The sequence below is a fragment of the Pleuronectes platessa genome, chromosome 10 (genome assembly GCF_947347685.1).
Source record: "Pleuronectes platessa chromosome 10, fPlePla1.1, whole genome shotgun sequence".
NCBI classification, from domain to species: Eukaryota; Metazoa; Chordata; class Actinopteri; order Pleuronectiformes; family Pleuronectidae; genus Pleuronectes; species Pleuronectes platessa.
The window spans coordinates 4,958,999-4,979,599 of NC_070635.1; the positions used below are offsets into that span (position 1 = coordinate 4,958,999).

Below are 20,601 nucleotides of genomic sequence, written 5' to 3' on the forward strand. Positions count from 1 at the left end.
ATGTGTTTGTACCTTTCGTTCTCCCTCGTGTCGCTGCTGATCGCCACTGATGGAGGAGCCATGTTCAGGGCGGAGGCCGCACACCCAACAGCCCAGGTGCAGGCAGATTTTTCCCGCAAAGAGGCGCGGACCCTGCCGCCGCCATACCTGCACCTCCCCGTGTTCGTGGACTCGAACCTGCCGCTGGTGCAGAAGGAGCACTTCTCCCCGGCCAGAGGCTCCAGGAAGGAGCCGCTACCCGAGGCCGTGCGGGGGCTCCTGATCCCGGCGGCGCTGCCCGGCACCAGCCCGCCCAGCACGACCCAAGAACCGGTGAAGACCTGGTGCTGGAGGAGCAGGATGCATGTGCAGGTGGAGAGGAGCCTGCTGGGAACCGGGGAATCCCAGCCGCAGCTCCGACTGGGAACGTGTCAGACCAGCAACTCTAACGAGGAATACCTTTACTTTGATTACGACTTCGACACGTGTGGAACCAAACGCACCGTGAGTCTGATTCCTCATCCATCACTGGAGGTGGAGCTGGAGGTGGAAATCAGCCAGTGACAGACAAGTGAAACTCAGCCCTCATAATATACAAATAATAATAAGGTCATACTTGTGAGATAAGAAGTCATATGTGTGCGATAGAAAGTCCAAATTATTAGATAAAATTCAGAGTTATGAGATAAGAAGTCATTATTATGAGGTAAAGTCATATTTATGAGTTAGAAAGTCGAAATTATGAGCTAGAAGATGAAAGGTGATCAATCTTCCTATAACTATAAGCATGACATGACCGTTCATTAAAATTTGGTGTGGGGGGGTTTATGTGGTAACCCTAGTGACCACATGCTATACATAGCAGTGGTAGTAAAAGTACACATTCTTTACAGAAGTAGAAGTACAGATTTTAAGTAAAAATACAGGTTCTGAAATGTCCTCGAAGTATAAAAGTAAAAAGTTTCCATCCGGCTAGCAAATTGAGACTTGTTTCACATTTATATAGTTCGAAGATTTTTTAAATTAAACTACACTTACTTCCAAATCTATCCAGGAGGAAATGTAACTGGACCCAATTTAAATAAGACACAACGCTTGGTTCAGACTTTCAGGTGTGAAAGAGTCATTTTTAAGCAAAATGGCAAAAATGTCACTGTGATTATCTCTATTTGTTCAGTTTCAACTTTTGACTCGAGGTAAAATAACAACTAGTTTGATAACTGTCTCTTCGCAGATAGTTGGCAACCAAGTGGCCTATATAAACACTCTACGATATGATCCACCGAAGCTCGAAGGACCAATCAGACGAGCCGTGCCCTTCAACCTGCCTGTGGCTTGTTCTTACAACAGGTGAGACTGGATCCTGACCAGTGAGCTCAAGTTATTGTGATTTTTTTTTTTTTTTTTTTTTTTTTTTTTTTTTTTTATATCATCAAAACCTCATTAACCGTGTATTTAACCGTGAAGGTACCAGTACTCCTACAAGATTGGCTACAAACCAAAGATGCAGATGCGCAAGATCTTCAAATCCATGAATAACAGAGCCAAATTCAGTCTGACTCCACGAAATGGTAAAACCTCCTGGAACCGTTCTTATCAGATTCGGTATCAGTGTTTGTTTGTTGACATGAAAACTTGTATTCAACATAACAAAACACGTTCTTAATTCATGTTGTACATATTTGGTTGAATTTGTGTTTTCTTTTTATCAATGGAAATATCAGAAAAATGAATCAACGGTAACCATGTCGTGTTTTTGATTTGAATTTTTCTCTTGATGATTGAGGAAGAGTCTTGAAGCTGCCGTTGGTCTCGTTGCCTGATTCCCTCCGTCCGTCTTTCAGCTCAGTGGGAAAGACTTTCTCCATCAGACCAGTACGTGCTCGGTAAGCCCATGTACTTCGAGGCCGAGGCCCCGTCCATGTCCGTGGACAAGAGACTGTACGTCCACTCGTGTTACGTGACCTCCGATAAGTCCCACACCTCCACGCTGCAGTTTCCAGTCGTGAAAAACTTTGGGTAACAAACGCCTCACTCGCACAAACGGATTATCTTTCACAGTTTATCCAAACAGAACTATGTAGAGTGTGTTCCTTTCTTCTGATGAAGGTGTATGGTCGAAAGCAAGGAGAGTCACTCGAGATTCATCCCGTACAAAAACAACGCTGTGAGATTCAGCTTGGACGCCTTCTTGTTCAAGGGAATGACGGACCAGGTGAGAGAAGATGCTTCCAGGAGAAAAGCGTGGTTCTGTGTCTCACATGTAGTTTCTCTGCAGCCTCTTTGCTACAAGTTGTCAGATTTATGTTTTAAACACAGTGTTAAGACTGAAGTGATCTCGACCTCACTCTCCTACAGCAGCTCTACATGCACTGCGACATGTCTGTGGGCAGTTCTGTGCCCTCGCCAACAGCCAAGTCCTGCAACTATGACCTGAAAGCCGGAAGGTAAGGTTTTCTTTATCTTTTTTGAATATATGGAAGAATGAGAAGTAGAAGTTGAAATATATAAAAAGGGAATCGACTCCTCATCCCTGTTCTCCTCAGATGGGTTGAACTGTTTGGATCAGATTCAGTTTGCACCTGCTGCGACTCCAGCTGCCGCTCCACTGCGTCTCCAGGTGAGACCTCGATTCTTATATTGTCCACAGTAAAAGTCTGGAGATAATCTGTTCAGGTGACTGTAGCTTATTCCAGCTTATTACCACCACCCAGGAACGTGTGTTTGTCAGTTAGTTGCTATGATTACACAAAAACTAAAATGGACTACCACAAAAAGTGGTGGCAGGATGTGGGATGGATCAGAAAAGAACCCAATCGCTTTTTTGGTGCGGCTCCAGGATTTGATTATTTTCCTTTTCTTCAACGTTTTTTGGCATATTTGTTTATCTTAAGGATCTTGATGAAAAACATCAGGCATATTTATATTTATAGACTGATATCTGTGTTTGTGTAATTTGGAGCAGATCCCCAAAACCTGGATTATAGTGAATTTAAATGTGGTTTCATAAATCCATCAAGTTATTTTGAATCATCTTGGACAATAAATGTCTTTTTTTAATTTTATATTTGATTATATTCTAATTGCAAAAAATCTACATTTTCCAGAGACCAAAACAATCATCAGCAAACCATGGACGATAGAGCCTAAAGTGAAACCTACTGCTACTCCGAAGAGGAAGAGGCTTTCCACCACCGCCGCCACCACCACCACCACCACAACAACAACAACAACAAGTTCAACTACAACAGCAACAGCACCACCACAACCAGAGACGACCAGAAAGGTGACTGAACGGAGCACAAGGCCACAGCCTGAAGAGAAAGCTTCTACTCAGATGGGTAAGGTGAAGAACAAGGTGAAGGAGTGGCCCTTCGGAGGTGGAGGAGTGACGTGGGTTGAGATGGAAGGTGAGGAGAGGCAGGTGATGAAGGGCTCTGCTGTGGTGGAGGAAGAGAAGGAAGAAGAGAAGGAGGAGGAGATGGAAGAGAAGAAGAAGGAGGAGGAGGTCAAAGAATCACGCTCAATATTTGAAGAAATCTTTGATTTTGGGAAATAAAGCTGACATGAACAGCACTCGTGGCTTCATTACACAAAGCACATGGCCTCGTCTCTTAAATGGAATAGATCAATGTTTTGAGAAATGAGCTTATTCTCCTTATTTTGAAACAAAGAATACACCAGATCCAATAAGTTAGTCAACAAGAACTATACCAAACTTTGATCTGTTCCTCCGTAACATCGACTGGATATGAAGGTAGATGCTGCGTCTCCACTTCATCTCACGATCCAGAAATGAAGCTATCCGGGATTGGAACGCCGCCATCGACTGGATCTGGAACCAGGGTCCGTGCAGTAGCGCTCGTGGGGATTGAGCCGCAGTCGTGAGGTTCTGCCGATTCACCGATCGACCAATGGGTCAATCTCCACTTTCGTTCACGAAATCTTGCTTCGTTTTCACTCCACCAAAAAACGAATTAAATCCAGACTTAATGGAAAAATTGAAATGTAAACAAACACCAGTGTGATAAGTACTACCGCAAATGGCGGCGAACATCTTTGAGAAACTTGTATTTTACTTTTTAGTTTGGTCCATGTCCCATCCTTTAACATGGAGTAGGCAAGGTTTACGACCTGTAGTGCAGCCTGCCTCCTCTAGGAGGCCATCGACACGCTTTGGCCTCACTTTTGGGGAGCTGCCATGTCGTCCATCTTTATGTACGGTCTCTGATTCAAACTAAAGCTACAGTTATTTGAAATTATTTATTTCCTGGATTATGAAATTAATTTCCGTGTTTATAACTGAACCTTAATGGTGCTGATCGGCAGATTGTTACTTTACTATTTACCAGTGTCCAGTTATTATGCTAAGCTAACTGCTGCTGGCTGTAGCTTTACACAGAACAGAGAGATGGGTGGGTTGTTGATTCTGAGTCTTTAAATGCAACAAAGAGAAATCAGACTCATCTAAATCTTGGCAAGAAAACAAATAAGCATATTTCTAACACAAAAGTATTTTGCAGATAAATAAGAGAACTAATGTGTGGATGTCACTAGTCACAGGAGTCCACTTCCAAGTACAAGCATTATTTATTAGCTTTACATCAAGAGTAAATGTTACATCGCTACATGAGAATCATTCTGTACAACTTCTCTTTTACAAATGTCAGTCACATTGAATGTGAAAACTGCAGGTATGCTATCCATTGTGCTACTCACACAGTAAAGGGTTCGACTTGTGTCTTTACAACAGTTTACTATCAATGTACAAATAAAAAAAAAACTTGGTATCATAACAACTGTATAACCGTTAATATATTGTCTTCAGTGTATTCAGAAAAGAAAACTCGGCGAGGAGAACGATATTAATCCTTTACATTCATCACAGAATTAATTTACTTTTCGTGTTTTGCCCATTTTCAACATAGAGTGTGACCAAGACAACTTCCTAATGCCCTCATCAAGCGGACCGCAGCGTCATATCACCTTCATTTCAGACGGGGTTCAGCTCATCCTGGAAGACGTGCACGTGTTGTCCTCTGCCATGTTGTCCCTGTCAGGTGTGAACCGCCCGGTCCTCAGTAGTACGAGCTCAGGTGGGAGTGGGTGGCGGGATGTCTGGTCATGGCTGACCCAGGATAGATGGGGCTGTTGGGGGAGTTCCAGTACGTGGACGGGGGGGCAAAAAAGTTGCCTGGGGAGACGGGCATAGGTGCAGGGTGTCCCCCCATGAAGTTCATTTTGGGCTGGTGGCTGTGGTAGGGCTGGACGTAAGACATCTCAGTCTGGTACTTAATCCCGCCGTCGGCCCCGTGGTTCTGGTGCGCCTGCGAGATGCCCTGGAAGTCGAACTTGTAGGCGTAGCGCTTGCCGTGCACCTTGGTCATGATGTTCTTGTCGTAGTAGTAGCGCAGGGCGCGGCTCAGCTTGTCGTAGTTCATGTTGGGCTTGCTCTTGCGCTCGCCCCAGCGCTTGGCCACCTCGTCGGGGTCGGTCATCTTGAACTCGCCGTTGGTGCCCTCCCAGGTGATGATGCCGGCGTTGTTGCTGTCGGACAGCAGCTCCAGCAGGAACTGCCACAACTGGATCTGCCCTGAACCTGGGGGTGGGGGGGGGGGGGGCAATAAAGAGGAGGAGTTAAGTGAATAAATCAAGACAGAAGATGTGCAGGTTGTGAATGTGAAATGTCTGTTTCTGTTTATCTTGGTAAAATTGGAACATTTGGCCGGATGTCATCTGTGTGAAAATGTCAAGTCATGGTTAAAATTGGAGCATTTTGAATAAAGAGTTGAAAAGATTTCAACTCCATGTATTTTCTAGGACCTTGGACAGCTCCTCTCTCTGACAGATTGGTGGGTACCTCTGCCAGGGAGGTCATGTTTTTGTCAGTTTTCTATTTAAGTCAAATGTGACCTTTTCACTGTGTGGCTTGGAGGAGGTGTGAGACGGCAGGGCAGAAACCTACCCACAGGCCTGTGAGCGCTGGGGTCAGGGAGCTTGTACGGACTTTGTTTGCCCGTTCGGTTCTTGGATGAGCTGAGGGCTTGGCCTTCTGTGAGGAAACAGCAGGGCAAACAGTCAGTTTCGGGGGTTGGGAGGGAAGCCGGATTTTTATCTGGGTGCAAGCGTGACGCAACGTTTTGCTGACACAACAGGTGTTGCTTGAGGTTTACTTCATTTTGGAAAGTCAGTGCGTGCCAGCCCTCGCTCGCTTTTCTCTCCCATGTTGCCAAAGCAGACAGTGTAAAGGCCTCATTTGTGTCATCATGTTTGTTGGTCTGTCTTGTTTGTGCTCCTGGTTCTTACCTGGGTTGGCTAGTCTACTGCTGATGGGCCCTAGTGTCTGATATGGGTCTGGAAAAAAGAAAAAGTATTATTAGTTTTACATATTGTCTCTCGCAGATAAAGGTTTTTACTAATTCCCCATAAAATGTCATGCTAATCATTGTCGTCAAGAAAAGTTCAAATGCTCGAAGTCACACAAAGTTATCTGTCCCTCCAGCTGTTGGAGAAACAGCTGGAGGGACAGATACCTCACACTCTAGCCCCCCCCCCCCCCCCCCCCGCTCTTCCCACCGACACACAATGTGAGTCTGAATGAATGAAGTAAAACAAAGTGGTCATTAGTGCTGATTATGAGGTCAAAACAAATATTCCCTTTTTATCGAGCAGCCTTTTGCCATCAGCTAGAAATGTGGGTGGGTCAGTTCTTCCAAATTAGGCTGTCGTACCTTGCACGATTCTTGGAGCTGGGTCTGTAACTCTTGTGCCGTGCTGGTGCTCCATGGAGGAACCTAGAAATCAAAAAGGACATAGTTAAAGAAATGGTTTGAATCCTCAGCTGCAGTTTTGAATTCAGTCAAATTTGAGACGTTTGTTCACGCTCGAAAAGTTCATCCTTGTGGTCCGTGTTTCACATCGCCCTCGGTTTCTGTTTGTGTTACCTTTAGGCACTGCTGCCATGGTGTTTGCTGGCCAGCTGTTTCTGCGGCTGATCTCATCAAACCCGCTTTCTGCACGCACACAGACACACACAGACACGCACACAGATAAGACATTGACAACACATGGGATAAAAAAGGCTTTGAAGTGGACAGTGGGACGGGACAGCCTCAGCAGGAAGGAAGTCAGTAAATGGACGTGATAAGCGTTTGGGGGTCTAAAGATGACCCTCAGTTTCTTGGGTGAGCATATTTTTTTATTAGTCCAAGCCGCCCCTGCTGCTCCACAAGATTGTGAATTGTGTCCCAGGAGCCGGACAAATAACCCCCCCCCCCCCCCCCTAACTTCCTGTGCCGGTGCAGCTGTTTCCTGTCTGAAACTGGCTGTTGAATTTTATAACTCGTCAAAGTTTTTTGTTCACTAAGGAGATGTGGCACGAAACTTTTCGCACTCTTAAAATGATGTAACCCAATTCCTTAATGCATCATTTAAAAAGAAATCTGATATAATTCAAGGAGCTGAATCCGAGCTGTGATTCAAACCTGGTCACAAAGTTCAATCAAGATCCAAATCGCCAACCACTCATTATGTTACATGACACTAAAAGTGACTTTTACATTTGTAAGTGTCATGTAACACAATGAGTGGTTGAAGAAATAACAGATTCTTAATCCAAGAAAATGTACAATAGAGCCAAAATAAAATGGAGGAAATTTGGCATTCAAAGTTGTACTTCATTGAAAATACTTCAGAAGTTTAGAGTGGAAGTTTTTTTGGTGGAACCGTGAATCATGATCGGTTCATAAAGAAGTCGATTGAGAAAGTAGAAGCTGCTGGAGACTAGATGATCTCACCTGCTTTCACCTGTAGTCTGGGTTGCTGTGGGGGGGTGTTGTTGGTGGGAGTTGTGGGGTAGGAGAAAGTCGGGCTACCTGAAGCAAAAAACAAAGAAACGTTAAACGAGTAAAAATATACATTTGACATAAGATGCAAATAAAATCCATAATACCCCTGCAGCAGTGTCATGTATAATGTCGTGAAATGAAGGATTGACGCAACAGAAACTGAAACAGTGGCGGAGGAAGTACCCAAACATTTCTTTTTTATCTTTTTAAGCACCACATTAATTAAAGTAATCTGGTGCAACATGACTAAGTACTTGCAGAAACTACATCACTGCTGCCAAACAACAAAATAAAGCGTCAGAAATCACGACAACCTCACACACAGGAAACCTCCATAAGCAAAAAGGGAACAATCGACAGAAGACATGAGGACGTCGTTAGTGCACCTTGTATTTCCAGATGTTTGTATTATTATTACATATTCAAATTCCGTTTAGTACCAGGACTGAATTTGAGTGTTAAAATAAAGAGGAGTGAAACCGTTTGTGCCACAGAACGATGTAAACCAGAACAGTTCAGACCCAGAACCATCGGCTGGGGGGGGGGGAGGGGGGGTGCACTCTTACTCTGCCGGAGGTAATTGAGGTGTGACAGCAGCATGTCTGCGTTGTAGGCCGACGTGAGACGCATCATGTCGTCCTTGGTCATCTTGCACAGGGCCTTGCCGTCCAGGGCCTGGAAGAGCATGACGTCCACCTCCTCCAGGACGTACTCCTTGATGGCCCAGTCCAGCCACTGTCGCACGTGGTCCTGTGTCCACACCTCCGGATCTGGTGTCAGAGGGTGGAGGGAGGAGAGGGCGCACAGGAATGATTTAAATTAATAACGTGGTGTCTCACTCTGTCCGAGTAAATCATCTCGTAGCAGCGAACAATCTGCGAACTATTGATTTGAGATAAATACTGTTCTGGTTTTCTGGCTTTCCAAAAAAACTCATGTAAACAGGAAGTTGTTCTAATTACATCGGCAGCTATTTTAGTTTCAAGCAATGACCCTTGGATTAGTTTTTAATAAGTACAATGAGGAAAGGAGTTTTACACTATCTGCTTGTTTCAACTAAAGCTAGATTGAATAAGACGTTGCCTCAGTAAACCTGAAGCCCTGTGTTGCTTTGCCCTGTAACTGTAACTCTTGGTTTGAATCATACACAATGTCACTGTATCTTTTAAACAAATCTTATTTTGTATCATTGTGTCTTATCCCCTCGCCGTCTCACTACTGAGCAGCCAACCCACTGTGGCACTGTGCAATAACCCTGGATCTTTATAATAACCACTGTACAATTACTCCCGAAATTATATTATAATTATATTTAATTATATTTATTTATTTCACCCTCACTGTACAACCGTAATACTCATACCGTTTAATATTTATCCCTGCACTTCTTTTCTTTCTTGTCTTAGACCGTCGCACTGTTCACACTGTTTGTATTGTTTTGTATTGTTTTGTGTTGTGATGTGTATTCTGTTTAAGCACACTGAGAGCCACTTTATCAAGTCAAATTCCTTGTTTGTGCAAACTTACTTGGCCAATAAAAACTGATTCTGAATCAGACCTATATGGTCAAGATACAAACTGCATCGAGTCTCATTCTGGGAAGTACACACTCCGTTTCCAGTAGCAAACTATGACTGTGTGGAGAACTGCCTGTAATATCAGGCAGGAGCTTCAGTCGCAAGCAGAGGCCGCCACACCCTCAGCTCCCGAATGTCCTTGGTCGACACGTTTCTACCGTGATGCAATATCCACCAATTATAGAGCAGAGTAACTCGGTGCCGGTGACTCATTGACGAGTCTCGTTGAATTCCAGCGAACTGAGGGTTAAATCGTCGACTCTCGGAGGTGGTGGCCCTCCATAGGATGACTCACTGCACCTTGGACTGGGCAGGATGGAGAATTTACGATATGTCAAAATGTACCTCAGGTTTAGTCTGTGTCAGTGGTTTTCCTCTGTACACACGAGGAATTTCACTGAGACTCGGGACGAATAATCATCACGATTCTTGGATTCGAATATGAAGCAACTTGACTCTAAAGCTGCTTTTCAGACGTGAAGTCGGCATTTTTCCCTGAAATTTTCCAGAAGGGATGTTTGTGAGAACCCAAATGTCTCAGTGAATTGTTTCTATATTTTCCAGAACTTTTTCTGCAAAATATCTGGACCCATGTGAGGATACAGCAGTATTTCCTAATAAGTGATGGCATAGTTGATGACGTTTCTAACACTCAACACTTTACTGGAAGAAACACAATATCTCAGGATGATTCATGGCTATAGATAGATAGATTACTTCATTCATCCCCGAAGGGAAATTAAGTATTTGTTTAAATGCTGGCTGATACATCTCTAAATGAAATTAGTTTTTCATCTCATTGGCCCCGAGAAATCCATATCCGTCTGACTCTAGAAGTCACTTCAGGTTATTTATCTAGAGTTAAAAACAGGATTATTACAAATAAAAAACGCCCCCCCCCCCCCCCCCCCCCCAGCTCATCACACGGCAGTTCCTGCTTGTTCTCTCTTGTATTTACACAACAGCTCTGAATACTAATTTACACGAGATATCATTCATTTTAAACCCTGATGTCGAACTTGTGTTTCCTCAGAGTCACAGCAGTTAATTGTGTGGTGGTATTTTGGGGAAGAAGAGTTTGATGCACAAACACACGCTGTGCCCATCTCTGATTCAGTTACCCACGTTGCACAAGCCCAGTGCGTGCCCGCTGTTGGGAAACCGTCTTGTGACAGTGTTGTGTGATGGACGGAGGGTGATGGAGGACGACTCTGTGTGTGTGTGTGTGTGTGTGTGTGTGAGTCAGCTCACCTGCTGGCACGATGACCCTCTTCTCCTCTGTGGTGCTGCTGGGCGGGGTGGAGGTCTGGGGGCTGGCGCGAGGCTCCACGTACGAGGCCTGGTACGGCATCGGGCCCCCGTCGCTGCTCATGTGTCTGGAGCGCTTGGTGACGCTGCAGTCCACCGGGGACTCACGGCTGAAACACAGGTTAACATGTGACCGTTAACATGTCTTATAAACACGCTAATAGAGACAGAGCTATAAACCATTTAAAATCATTTTTGATATGTGCGATGTGGTCCCTGATCTCGGGGGATTACATCACAGAGTTCAGTGTCAGTTGGGGGAAGAGGAATTCTCTTTTGGTCCAAAACTGTTTTTCATACATTTTATACTACATATGAGTATAATCCCTCTCTCTCTCTACCTCCATTGCTCACTATCCATTTTTACCTCTCCCTCTTGCTCTCTGTCCCTCTCCATCTTCGCTCTTTCTACCTCTCTCTATCGTTCTATCTCTCTCTCTATCTCTATTGCTTTCTCTACCTGTCTATCACTCTCTCTATCCCTCTCTATCTCTATCTCTCTCCATCTTTACCTCTCTAACTCTATCTATCTCTATTGCTCTCTGTTCATCTTTAACTCTCTATCTCTCACTCTTTTTACCTCTATCTCTCTTAACTGCTTGCTCTACCTTTATGTCCATTGCTCTCGTTATCCCTCTCTCTATTACTATTTCTCTCTCTAACCCCCTCTCCATCTCTCTATCGTGCTCGGCACCTGTCTCTATCACTCTATCTCCATCCCTCTCTATCGCTCTATCTCTATTGCTTTCTCTACCTGTCTATCGCTCTCTCTATCCCTCTCTATCTCTATCTCTATTGCTCTCTCTCCATCTTTACCTCTCTAACTCTATCTATCTCTATTGCTCTCTGTTCATCTTTAACTCTCTATCTCTCACTCTTTTTACCTCTATCTCTCTTAACTGCTTTCTCTACCTTTATGTCCATTGCTCTCGTTATCCCTCTCTCTATTACTATTTCTCTCTCTAACCCCCTCTCCATCTCTCTATCGTGCTCGGCACCTGTCTCTATCACTCTATCTCCATCCCTCCCTATCGCTCCATCTCTCTTTCACCATCTCTATCTCTCTTTTTAAAAAAGAAGAGAAAGGAGATACAATGAAGTGTCTAGAAAGTATTTTTCCTGAAGAATACTTTAATAAATGTATTAAGTTACTTCATGTGTAATCCCACATGGTTAAAGTAAAAAAAAAAGAACATCAGTGGTCATTTGTTAAATGAGCAATAAACAAATAAATTTAGCATCTGGGAAAAACCTGAATGTTGAAATGGAGCAGTAACAAAGCTGCAGCCCGATGACCGGGAACCCGTGGTCCCCCGTGGCCCCGGCCCTGACTCACCTGGTCCCGTTGACGTGTTCGCCTCTTTTCCCAGGGTTCTGCGCCGCTGACCCCACCCACTCCGGCTCGGCGGCCTCGGGGCTCTGCTTGGAGGCCTGGCCGTAAACTCCTGGTGACGTCATCTCGACCTTCATGTGCATGGCCGGGGCTGCTGGGTAGGGCGGCTCAAACATGGGCTGGTCCTCGCTCACCACGGACAGAGCTTCCTGTCCAACAGAACCACAGAGGTCAGCGTCTGACACTGATGTGCCCGTCACAACCTGTGGAAACTTTGTTTTCCTGTACAGACTCTATTCAAACTAAGATGCTTCAAGTGGAGCTGTCGAAGTAACAAAGGCAGCACAACATGTTTATCTGAACCTTTATAAAATCTAAACAATACAGTTCCTTTTTTACAGGCCGAGCACAGACAGATCTCCACCTTTATAAAACTTTCATAGAAGAAAGCAAGGGACTAAATTAGTAAATGTTCTTTACTGATCCCAAACTGGAAACTCACATCTTTTTAGCAGTGTCCTTGAATTCAGCTCTTTACTCAAACAGACACACTTTGAGTTTGGATCATTTCTTGTTCACTTTTCTCCTCCACATCCATTACAATGTTAGATTTCAGTGGTGTTTCCCCTGTAGTTGACCAAAACTTTGTTCTTATGTTTTTGTCTAAACACTCAAGGCAAGTAGAAATGTTTAGAAATGGTGTGAAGGCAGTCAGGAGGCGGCACACTCTTCAAAAACACATCAGCCACGTTAACCACAGCTTTATTTGTCGTTAGGATCGGGGTTGCGGGAGGGGGAGGGGTGTAATCGAGATTTCAGTCCGTCTTCCTGTGTTCGGCACCTTCGAAATGGCACTTTCATCTCGTGCACTAGCGAGGAAAAACACCCGACCTGTTGTTCACGTCTGCTGCTCGCATTAGGCGCGTGCACGTGCGACGCGACCACGGCCCGCCCGAGCAAGAGCGTGTTTGTTTAGAAGAGTTGAGCATTGTCTTCAGGCCTCGCACGTCAGCGCCGTGCTTTGTCAGTGGCCTACAGGAAACCTGGCCGCCATGTGCAGAGGAACCTTTTGGCACAGGCCGAGAGAGAGGAAATGGTGGAGGAGGGGGCACAATGTGAAAATGTGGGTCATTTTTAAAGCTGGAAAACAACACTGAGGGCCTGTGGAGAGGGGGTCGGGTTCATCGGACAGCACGGAGAGCGCAGCCCTGATTGAAGTGCCGCCGTTGCATTGTTTTCGTCTCTTCTGTTTTCCTATGTGTTGTTTTTAGCTCAATTGTTGCCTCGGCATTGTTAACCGCGTCTTGATGCATGCCACACAGTTTGGCATTTCCGTGAGGCTGCAGACACTGATACAGACGTGCATGAGGTATTTCAGAAACCTTTGTTTCACATACGCCTTCTTCCTAAGTAAGCGCAGGCAAAAGGCTTTCATTTAAAACTTTTTTTAAAGTAAGATTTTGTATCAAATGAATGAAACCCGAGAAAGGTTACTCAATATTTAAGGACAGAGATAATGGAACCGCACTCAGTAGCCCAACAGTCCCTTTAATTCACTTATAGATAACAATAACTATTACCCTTGGAAAAAGGCCCCATCTTACAATATTAAAGAAAGTGGTAATAAAGATCCTGGGTCCGCCCCCTGATCTGGATCCGCATCAAACTTTAATGGGTGTTTCTCTTGACCCAACATCCTTCCGCCAAGTGTCGTGGAAATCCGTTCAAACCAACCAACAAATAAAAACACGAGTGAAAATAACGTCCTGTATTACAAGATTTAACTTTGAGCTCCTATGAAGTCTCAGAATTTTATGTAATTGTAAATGTAAATATGTCACTCAAAACGTGGCGCCTACATTACCCACAATGCAACTCGATTGTCCACAGCTCTGTAGTACAACATCATTGGAGGCAGTTAATCACACACGTCACACAGCTTCCCTCTGGAGTCAATGACTTTTTTTTGTCCACACATGCTCTTAACAGAGTTTGATGTGTAGAATCAGTGGATTTGTCCTTTTTTAAATACTGTAAATCAATATGAAGATAAAATTTCATGTTGTGAATTAAGGACTTCAAATGAGGTGTGTGGGGGGGGGGGGGGGGGTCATCTAGACTGGAAATAAAGATGGACGACATGTCATCACACCATCCAGAAATGAAGTGCAAAGTTTAAGGCGAATATATATAACTTATCTATTTAAAAACAGGTATTTCTTGGGGTCGAGTGTAAGACGTTAGATTAAAGATGATTTTCTGACAATAGATTTCTCTTTTTCTGGAACTGTTGATAAGATCGTGACTCACGGCCGCTCGTCACATTCAGCTTTCAGCACATTCAGCTTTCACAACCACAAACTCACACTCCCGCTCTTTCTTTATCTGCCCCCTCCCTCTCTCTCTCTCTTTTCTGCACACCGATAGAAATATACCGAAGTGTGGCCTGACCGCTGATGCCACAACTGACTTCCTGTTCAGAATGTTTCAGCCCCGTTGCTCAGGGACACAAAACACCTCTTTGAAAACCCTCCTCGGGTCCGATGGGGCCTCGAGGTCCTGAGCTGTACAACCTGGTTCTGTTGGGTTTGAAAGTTAAACATCGTTGAAAGTTTTCTGTCGCAGCGAGAGCGCCGACCCGAAGCGTCCTGTGTGGAAACTTCTGTCGTGGCTACAAGTCAGCAGCTCTGCGGGTTGCATCAGGCTCGTCTTGCTCAAACGAAGAGCTTGTTTACGACAGTGAGGTTCTTACTTCTTTTTAGGTTTTAGCTTCACGAGGAAAAAAAGTAAATCAAAGAACAACATGTTCAACTTCGGTTGCCTAACCCTAGAAGTTCAGCTCGGCTGATATGAGCCTTTCTCGGACACATCGGTCTCTGTGTTTATGTTTGCTTGTATGAAAACTTTCAGTTGACTGAGTAAACGATGCAGAAGTGTTTTAAAGACTAATGTTGTTGATATTTAATATTTTTCACACTGTCAAAAAATCCAATCGACAAATCTCTTGTAAAGACCAGAGTCAATAATGAGTTAGTCCATCTCTCAATTTGATCTGTTGGTTGGCTGATAAGATCTGTATTCATGTTTACATTTTACTTTTATTCTCTCTATGTCCGGTTGTACTTGTGTTTTCTTATAGTTTTTTAATATAATAAAGTTTATGATTAAACTGTAAAATATCAAGCCTCACTTACATTTCTTTGACATAAGGGTTTTGATAACAACTTTGGAAAAATTGCCAAGTTAAAAATTGTAAATGCTGTGGCTTCGTATTGGGAATCTTTTACTCCCTAATATTGGCATTGGTCTCGCTCTATATGAAAAGATCCAGCCCTGATTATGTCATGATATGAATCAGATATGTGGGGGGGGGGGGGGGGGTACCTCTCAAATGTTTAAAGCCAGAGGATTTTTCACTAAAAGTGGGTGGAGCATCCTGAGAGACTGGGTGGATTTAATTCAATGTTAAATGTTCACTCCCATTCATCAATAATAAACCGTTGGTTTTTTCTCCGAAGCCGAACAACATCTGGTGACTTATGATTATTATCCGTCAAGGGAAGTTATGTTTTCACCTGTTAGCAGAATAACACAAGCATTATTTGTAATTAAGTGTTTGTTCGGCCTTGGTGGAGTCACATGCTCTATTTGGTGACATTTCACTATTGATTTATCTATGGATTCTTTTGTCAGTTTAACCAGTTTGTCTGTAAACAACTGTGAAAATCCATGTGAATGCAGTGAAAAGAAAAAATAAGGTTTTTTTGTGAGCAATTTTGAATTGAAAAGCAGAAAAATATATATTTAGATTGAGAAGCTTTCGTTTTTTGAGATGATCTAATCTTTTATTGTGACTTAAAGGATCATTTTTTAAATCTCTACACCTTTAAAACCATTCACCTACTTTGTAGAATAAAGATGTATCTTTTTTTAAATTAACCGCTTGGTTGATTACAAACAGAAAAGTTCAGAGCTAATGCCCTACATTGAAACCAAGGATGTGGTTAACAGCTCCATCCCTTCAGGTAGCAATAATAGCATTTATATCTAAAGAATTATACTTAAAAGATCTTTGCAGGCAGCAGAGACGTCGCTTGTCCATTTTTGGAGACATAACTGAATGTTCTTATTTAAAGAAGCTGGTCTGTGACCTATTTCGGTCCTGACACCTCCAGTGAGGTTCAGTGCAGCTGGTTTCATTTGTGTTGTGTTGCTTGTTTCTTTGCTTTTTATGGAGGATAAATGTCCGATTTCTAAACTGCATAGAGACTTTTAAAAGCAATGTCCACACAGGAGTTTACATTAGCTTCTGTTGTGGGTCTATATGAGTTTAAAGGTTTAGATTTTTGCTCCTGGGGGAAGGTTATGGTTTTAAACTCTTCTTAAGGAGCAGAGAATGACAAAATTGTAATAAATCTGAGGTCAATCAATTATGATGTATATCTTCTCACTGTGCTTCTTCAATGCTGAACCATTATATTGATATTTATATTGGCCTCAATGTATTCCGGCCTTCATGTCCCTACATAAGTATATATGGACTATATCATTTAGATTTCTATTTTATGACGTGGCCTCATGATACCTTCTGCAATATAACTATTATTTTGATATTAATACAAGATATGGTGCAGTTAGGGCTGCAGCTAACTCCTTTATTCATCATCAGTAAATTTACTTATAACTTTCTCACCATTTGGTCCAAAAAAGACAGCAACTGAGAAGTGTGAAGAGTCTATAAGGCTGTAATGATGGTTTTATTGTGGAGGAATCTACAGTTTTTATGATTAATCCACCATCTTCATATAGCCTTTGCTTTTTTCAAGGAACTGGGCAATCTTCAGTTTGCTGTGATGAGGCCTACAGGCTCCTAACGGTGGATTGAAACCCCCAAACGTAGCTCAAAACAACAACAGCTTATCCAATAACAAGTTGTGCAAAAGGCTGCTGCTTCTGCCCTCGCCATGTCTGAGGCAAGTGGCAGAAAGCAGAAGTAAAAGTTCAGTCGAGCTGATTTTGCAAAGGCCTGAGCTGCTGCAGCTGCTGCGCTCAGCTCCTGCAGCAGCCCGGCAGGCCTCCCGGCCACAGGCCCGGTTCTCCTCCTCCACTCGCTCAGCACATCGTCCAGTCTCAACACATTGTCCACCTCGTTTCTCTCGGCCGGGGCTTTGTTTGACTTTTTGTTTGACTTTTTTTTTTTCTTTTTTTTTTTTGTCCAGGGAACGGAAATGTGCGCGGAAAGTCTGAGGTTTGAGACAGGAAGCCTGCAGAGTTCAGATAACGACACCTGACAAGTGCTCCCGTTTGCAGCTATAAATTATACTTAAAAATAAACTCGAACACACAATCTGCTGCGACACAGTCCAACAGAAGAACTGTCTGAAAAGTAAAGGGTATCACGCAGCAGCAAAATAGATCAGCACACAAGAGATGATTAAATTCAAGGTTTTGTTGCACTGGCTCTTTTTTTAAATCACAAAATCAACCGTGTCTAAAAAGCATCAGTGGCGTCAACATAAACATTATGCCTCAGAAACGAAACTAGAGAGAGATTAGTAGAAATATTAGTTCCTCTATTCACTCAGGCCTCTTTTTCAAATGCCCTTTAATCCAGTTTTTAAACCGAGGCTGAACCACACTTTGGTTTTGGTTGAAATGTCAAATATATCATATTAAATCGTTTTTTAAAAGTGAAGTTAAACTGATGATAGTATTTCCGGGAAACGAAAACAAATGAGTCGAAAGTTTGCGAGAAAGTTGCAGAAATAAAAAAGCCTGTGCGCCAAAATGCAGATTCGATAAAAAAAAATAAACAACGAATACAATGAACCTAGATAGACCACATGCTATATAACATATTATATATACTTATAAAGTGGGTATACAGCAGCAGATTCAATTATTTCCCTTTTCTCTCGTTGCGCAATTATCCCTTTTTCAGTTTTTAAAACGGCTCTTCTCTGTAAAATGCTGACACCGAGGCCTTTTTTTATTTCTGCGTTTCTCAGAAGACGGAAACATTGCAAACATTTACCGGCTCGTCGAGAGAAGATGGAGACATGAGGCCGTGACGGTGTGAAACGTGAAGTACCAGTCATCTGATGGACATGGATCCACTTGCCCCGAGAAAGACGCGCGTTCGCTGCGTCCAAACTCATCCATGGCGCCCTCATGGACACCTGCCCGTTGCGCACCAGTGAACCCCCGCATCCCTTCGACTTACTCCTCGGTAAAGAAAAAACTAAAAACAACAGCTGCTGTGTCCGATACAGCTTCTTCAGGAATATTAGTTATTCAGTTTCTGCGAGATTAGAAAAACGCAACAATTCAAACGAGGAGTGTTGGAGTCGCAAAGTCGTGCGCGTGGAAATCCTCCTTTTTACGCGGCAGAGCGGCGACCAAATAGTGGTGTTTTTTTGTGCGAGTGTAAAGATGCGGCGGTTAGTTGTGTTATTATAGAGCCGACATACAACCACGAACGGGAAGGAAGAGGAAATTTTGTACGAGAAGGAAAGAGTGGGGACTCTCTCACTCAGCAGCAGACTCGGGGCTGGTGTGGGTGTCCGCCTGTCACTTCCACCACCAGCAGCAGCAGCAGCTCTACAAACCGTCACACGCTTACCTTTATCGTACAGTCCATTGCAGAGCAGCCTCTGGGTCATCGAGTCACTTCTGTCCCTTTACTCGTCTTTTTAATTTACTCTTCTAACTTCTCTTCAATTCATGCACGGGTGCATTGGCTCTATGGCGCAAACCATTGCAGTTAGAATTTTTTTTTTTAACTCGCAGACCATAACCGGATGACACGTTCTCTCTCTCTCTCTCTCTCTCTCTCTCTCTCTCTCTCTCTCTCTCTCTCTCTCTCTCTCTCTCTCTCTCTTTCGCTCGCTCTCTCTCTCTACCCCCCTTCTCTCTCTTTGTATTCTCTCTCTCTAAATTGGGAAGTGAAGTCATCGACACACTGTGAAACTCTGAAAGTTGCTTCTCGTGAAATCAACAACAACTTTCTGCCCAGAGAGAAAAACTAAAAATCCAAAACAGATCATGTACCTCTTCTATAACACATGTACTTCACTGCATATTACAAGAATGGCAAGTGGCTTTGATCCTACAACTGTAAAATACTTTGCTTTATTGTACTGTCTGTTTTTATTTACATTGGAATTATTGCTCGGCCACTTCCTTGTGCCATCTGGGAATTTCAGGATCAATAAAATCACATCTTATGTTTAATTAAACGTGTTTTTCGTCCATATAATCCACATACATCTGAAGGAAATGGCCAAAAAAGATGCAGAGATAAACAAATATTAGTGGACATGTTATAAACTTCATATCACACCATGATATGAATGACGTGATATGACATGAACTCAATATACCTTCTGAAAAATGTTTATTATACTGGTTTGAATCTAATCTAAACTAGAGAGAGTTCATATATCATATATCCTGTCACCTTTTATTGTTTGTGTGCTTGACGTTGGGTGCAGAGATTGTTATAAACAGTCTATGGTGCAGAGTGAATTCAGAAAACGTTGTGTTCATCCTACCTGGTTTATCTGCTGTGAGTATTGTAAAGTGAACGTTTTTCCTAAAATAAAACTGAATTTGCTTCATCATTATTGTCGTGTGTGGTTCATGTTTATATTTTAAGTTTGAATGTTTTACTTGTTCTTTTTTTCATACATTACATGTCGGTTATTTCACTGGTCGCTTGAGCTTTCGACACAATTTTCAGACCCAAGTTAACAACTCTTCAAAATAAAAGCTCTGTGATTCAGCTCGATATGAAGCATTGCAGCAACAGAACGAAAGTTGCGCTTCTACTTTGCAGACAAATTGCCAAACAGGAAGTGATACTATGAACGCTGTTGCCACGATGGTGGTGGAAGTTGGTTTAGAGTTTTTGTTTGTTTCTTGGCGGAGGAACACGAAAATGTTGGCGTTGATCTCCTCGATCTTCATGAAAAGCTTTTAAAAAAATGTGTATTTCAAATAAAATTTAAGAGAAAAATAGAAATTAAGCTAAAATCACGCAGATGTGAACGCTGACATCTTGTGCCGGTGACTCTAGAGTATTTTCGCTGGCCATACAAATGTGACATTTCACAAACATACTGATAAATGTGTTTATGGAAAGGTTTACGTTACAGAATTAACGATGCAGAAGGGATATTCATTACATTTTAAGGAAAAGTATTTTTTTCATTTGTGTTTTATTTTCATTTTTTAATTAAATCAAGTAACATTATTAAACATTTCAATGAAACAAGATCATTTAAAATCGAATCTAATCAGAGTTCGTGTCTTTCGCTCCATGTTGTGGGCCGACCCACTGCGCTGGAGGTGGATTCCTGAGCTGCTGCAGACAGTTGTTAATCACTTCTCGTGTTGTTGTGTAACTTTATCCTGGTTGTGTCGTTGCCTCCCAATCACGACTCTGCTCTCCCACCGACGCGCACGATTTCCCCCGTCTCCACTTTTCCAGATGTGTGTGTGTGTGTGTGTGTGTGTGTGAGTGTGTGTGTGTGTTTGTTTATACAAGGCCCTGGAC

At 43.0% G+C, this 20,601-nt stretch overlaps 2 protein-coding genes across 7 annotated transcripts; one reads left to right on the forward strand and one right to left on the reverse strand.

The window, feature by feature from the left end:
• zp3d.2 (zona pellucida glycoprotein 3d tandem duplicate 2) lies at nucleotides 1-3,703 on the forward strand. The gene is made up of 9 exons (XM_053432259.1): nucleotides 1-487; nucleotides 1,218-1,329; nucleotides 1,447-1,550; nucleotides 1,824-1,998; nucleotides 2,089-2,194; nucleotides 2,341-2,426; nucleotides 2,526-2,599; nucleotides 3,087-3,389; nucleotides 3,654-3,703. The coding sequence occupies exons 1-9, from the start codon at nucleotides 1-3 to the stop codon at nucleotides 3,701-3,703; spliced, it is 1,497 nt and encodes a 498-aa protein (XP_053288234.1).
• Nucleotides 3,704-4,550: 847 nt separating this feature from the next.
• fli1rs (Fli-1 proto-oncogene, ETS transcription factor-related sequence) lies at nucleotides 4,551-18,848 on the reverse strand. Of its 6 annotated transcripts, none has more exons than XM_053432606.1 (10): nucleotides 18,667-18,848; nucleotides 12,048-12,253; nucleotides 10,655-10,821; nucleotides 8,393-8,596; nucleotides 7,776-7,853; nucleotides 6,924-6,992; nucleotides 6,711-6,773; nucleotides 6,286-6,333; nucleotides 5,945-6,031; nucleotides 4,551-5,578 (listed from the first exon to the last, which is right to left on the reverse strand). In XM_053432606.1, the coding sequence occupies exons 1-10, from the start codon at nucleotides 18,682-18,684 to the stop codon at nucleotides 5,058-5,060; spliced, it is 1,461 nt and encodes a 486-aa protein (XP_053288581.1). In that variant the 5' UTR covers nucleotides 18,685-18,848; the 3' UTR covers nucleotides 4,551-5,057. The 6 variants fall into 6 exon arrangements, with proteins under 6 accessions (XP_053288581.1, XP_053288580.1, XP_053288582.1 ...); XM_053432605.1 differs by lacking the exon at nucleotides 18,667-18,848 and adding an exon at nucleotides 18,079-18,646; XM_053432607.1 differs by lacking the exon at nucleotides 18,667-18,848 and adding an exon at nucleotides 12,547-18,069.
• Nucleotides 18,849-20,601: the final 1,753 nt, after the last annotated feature.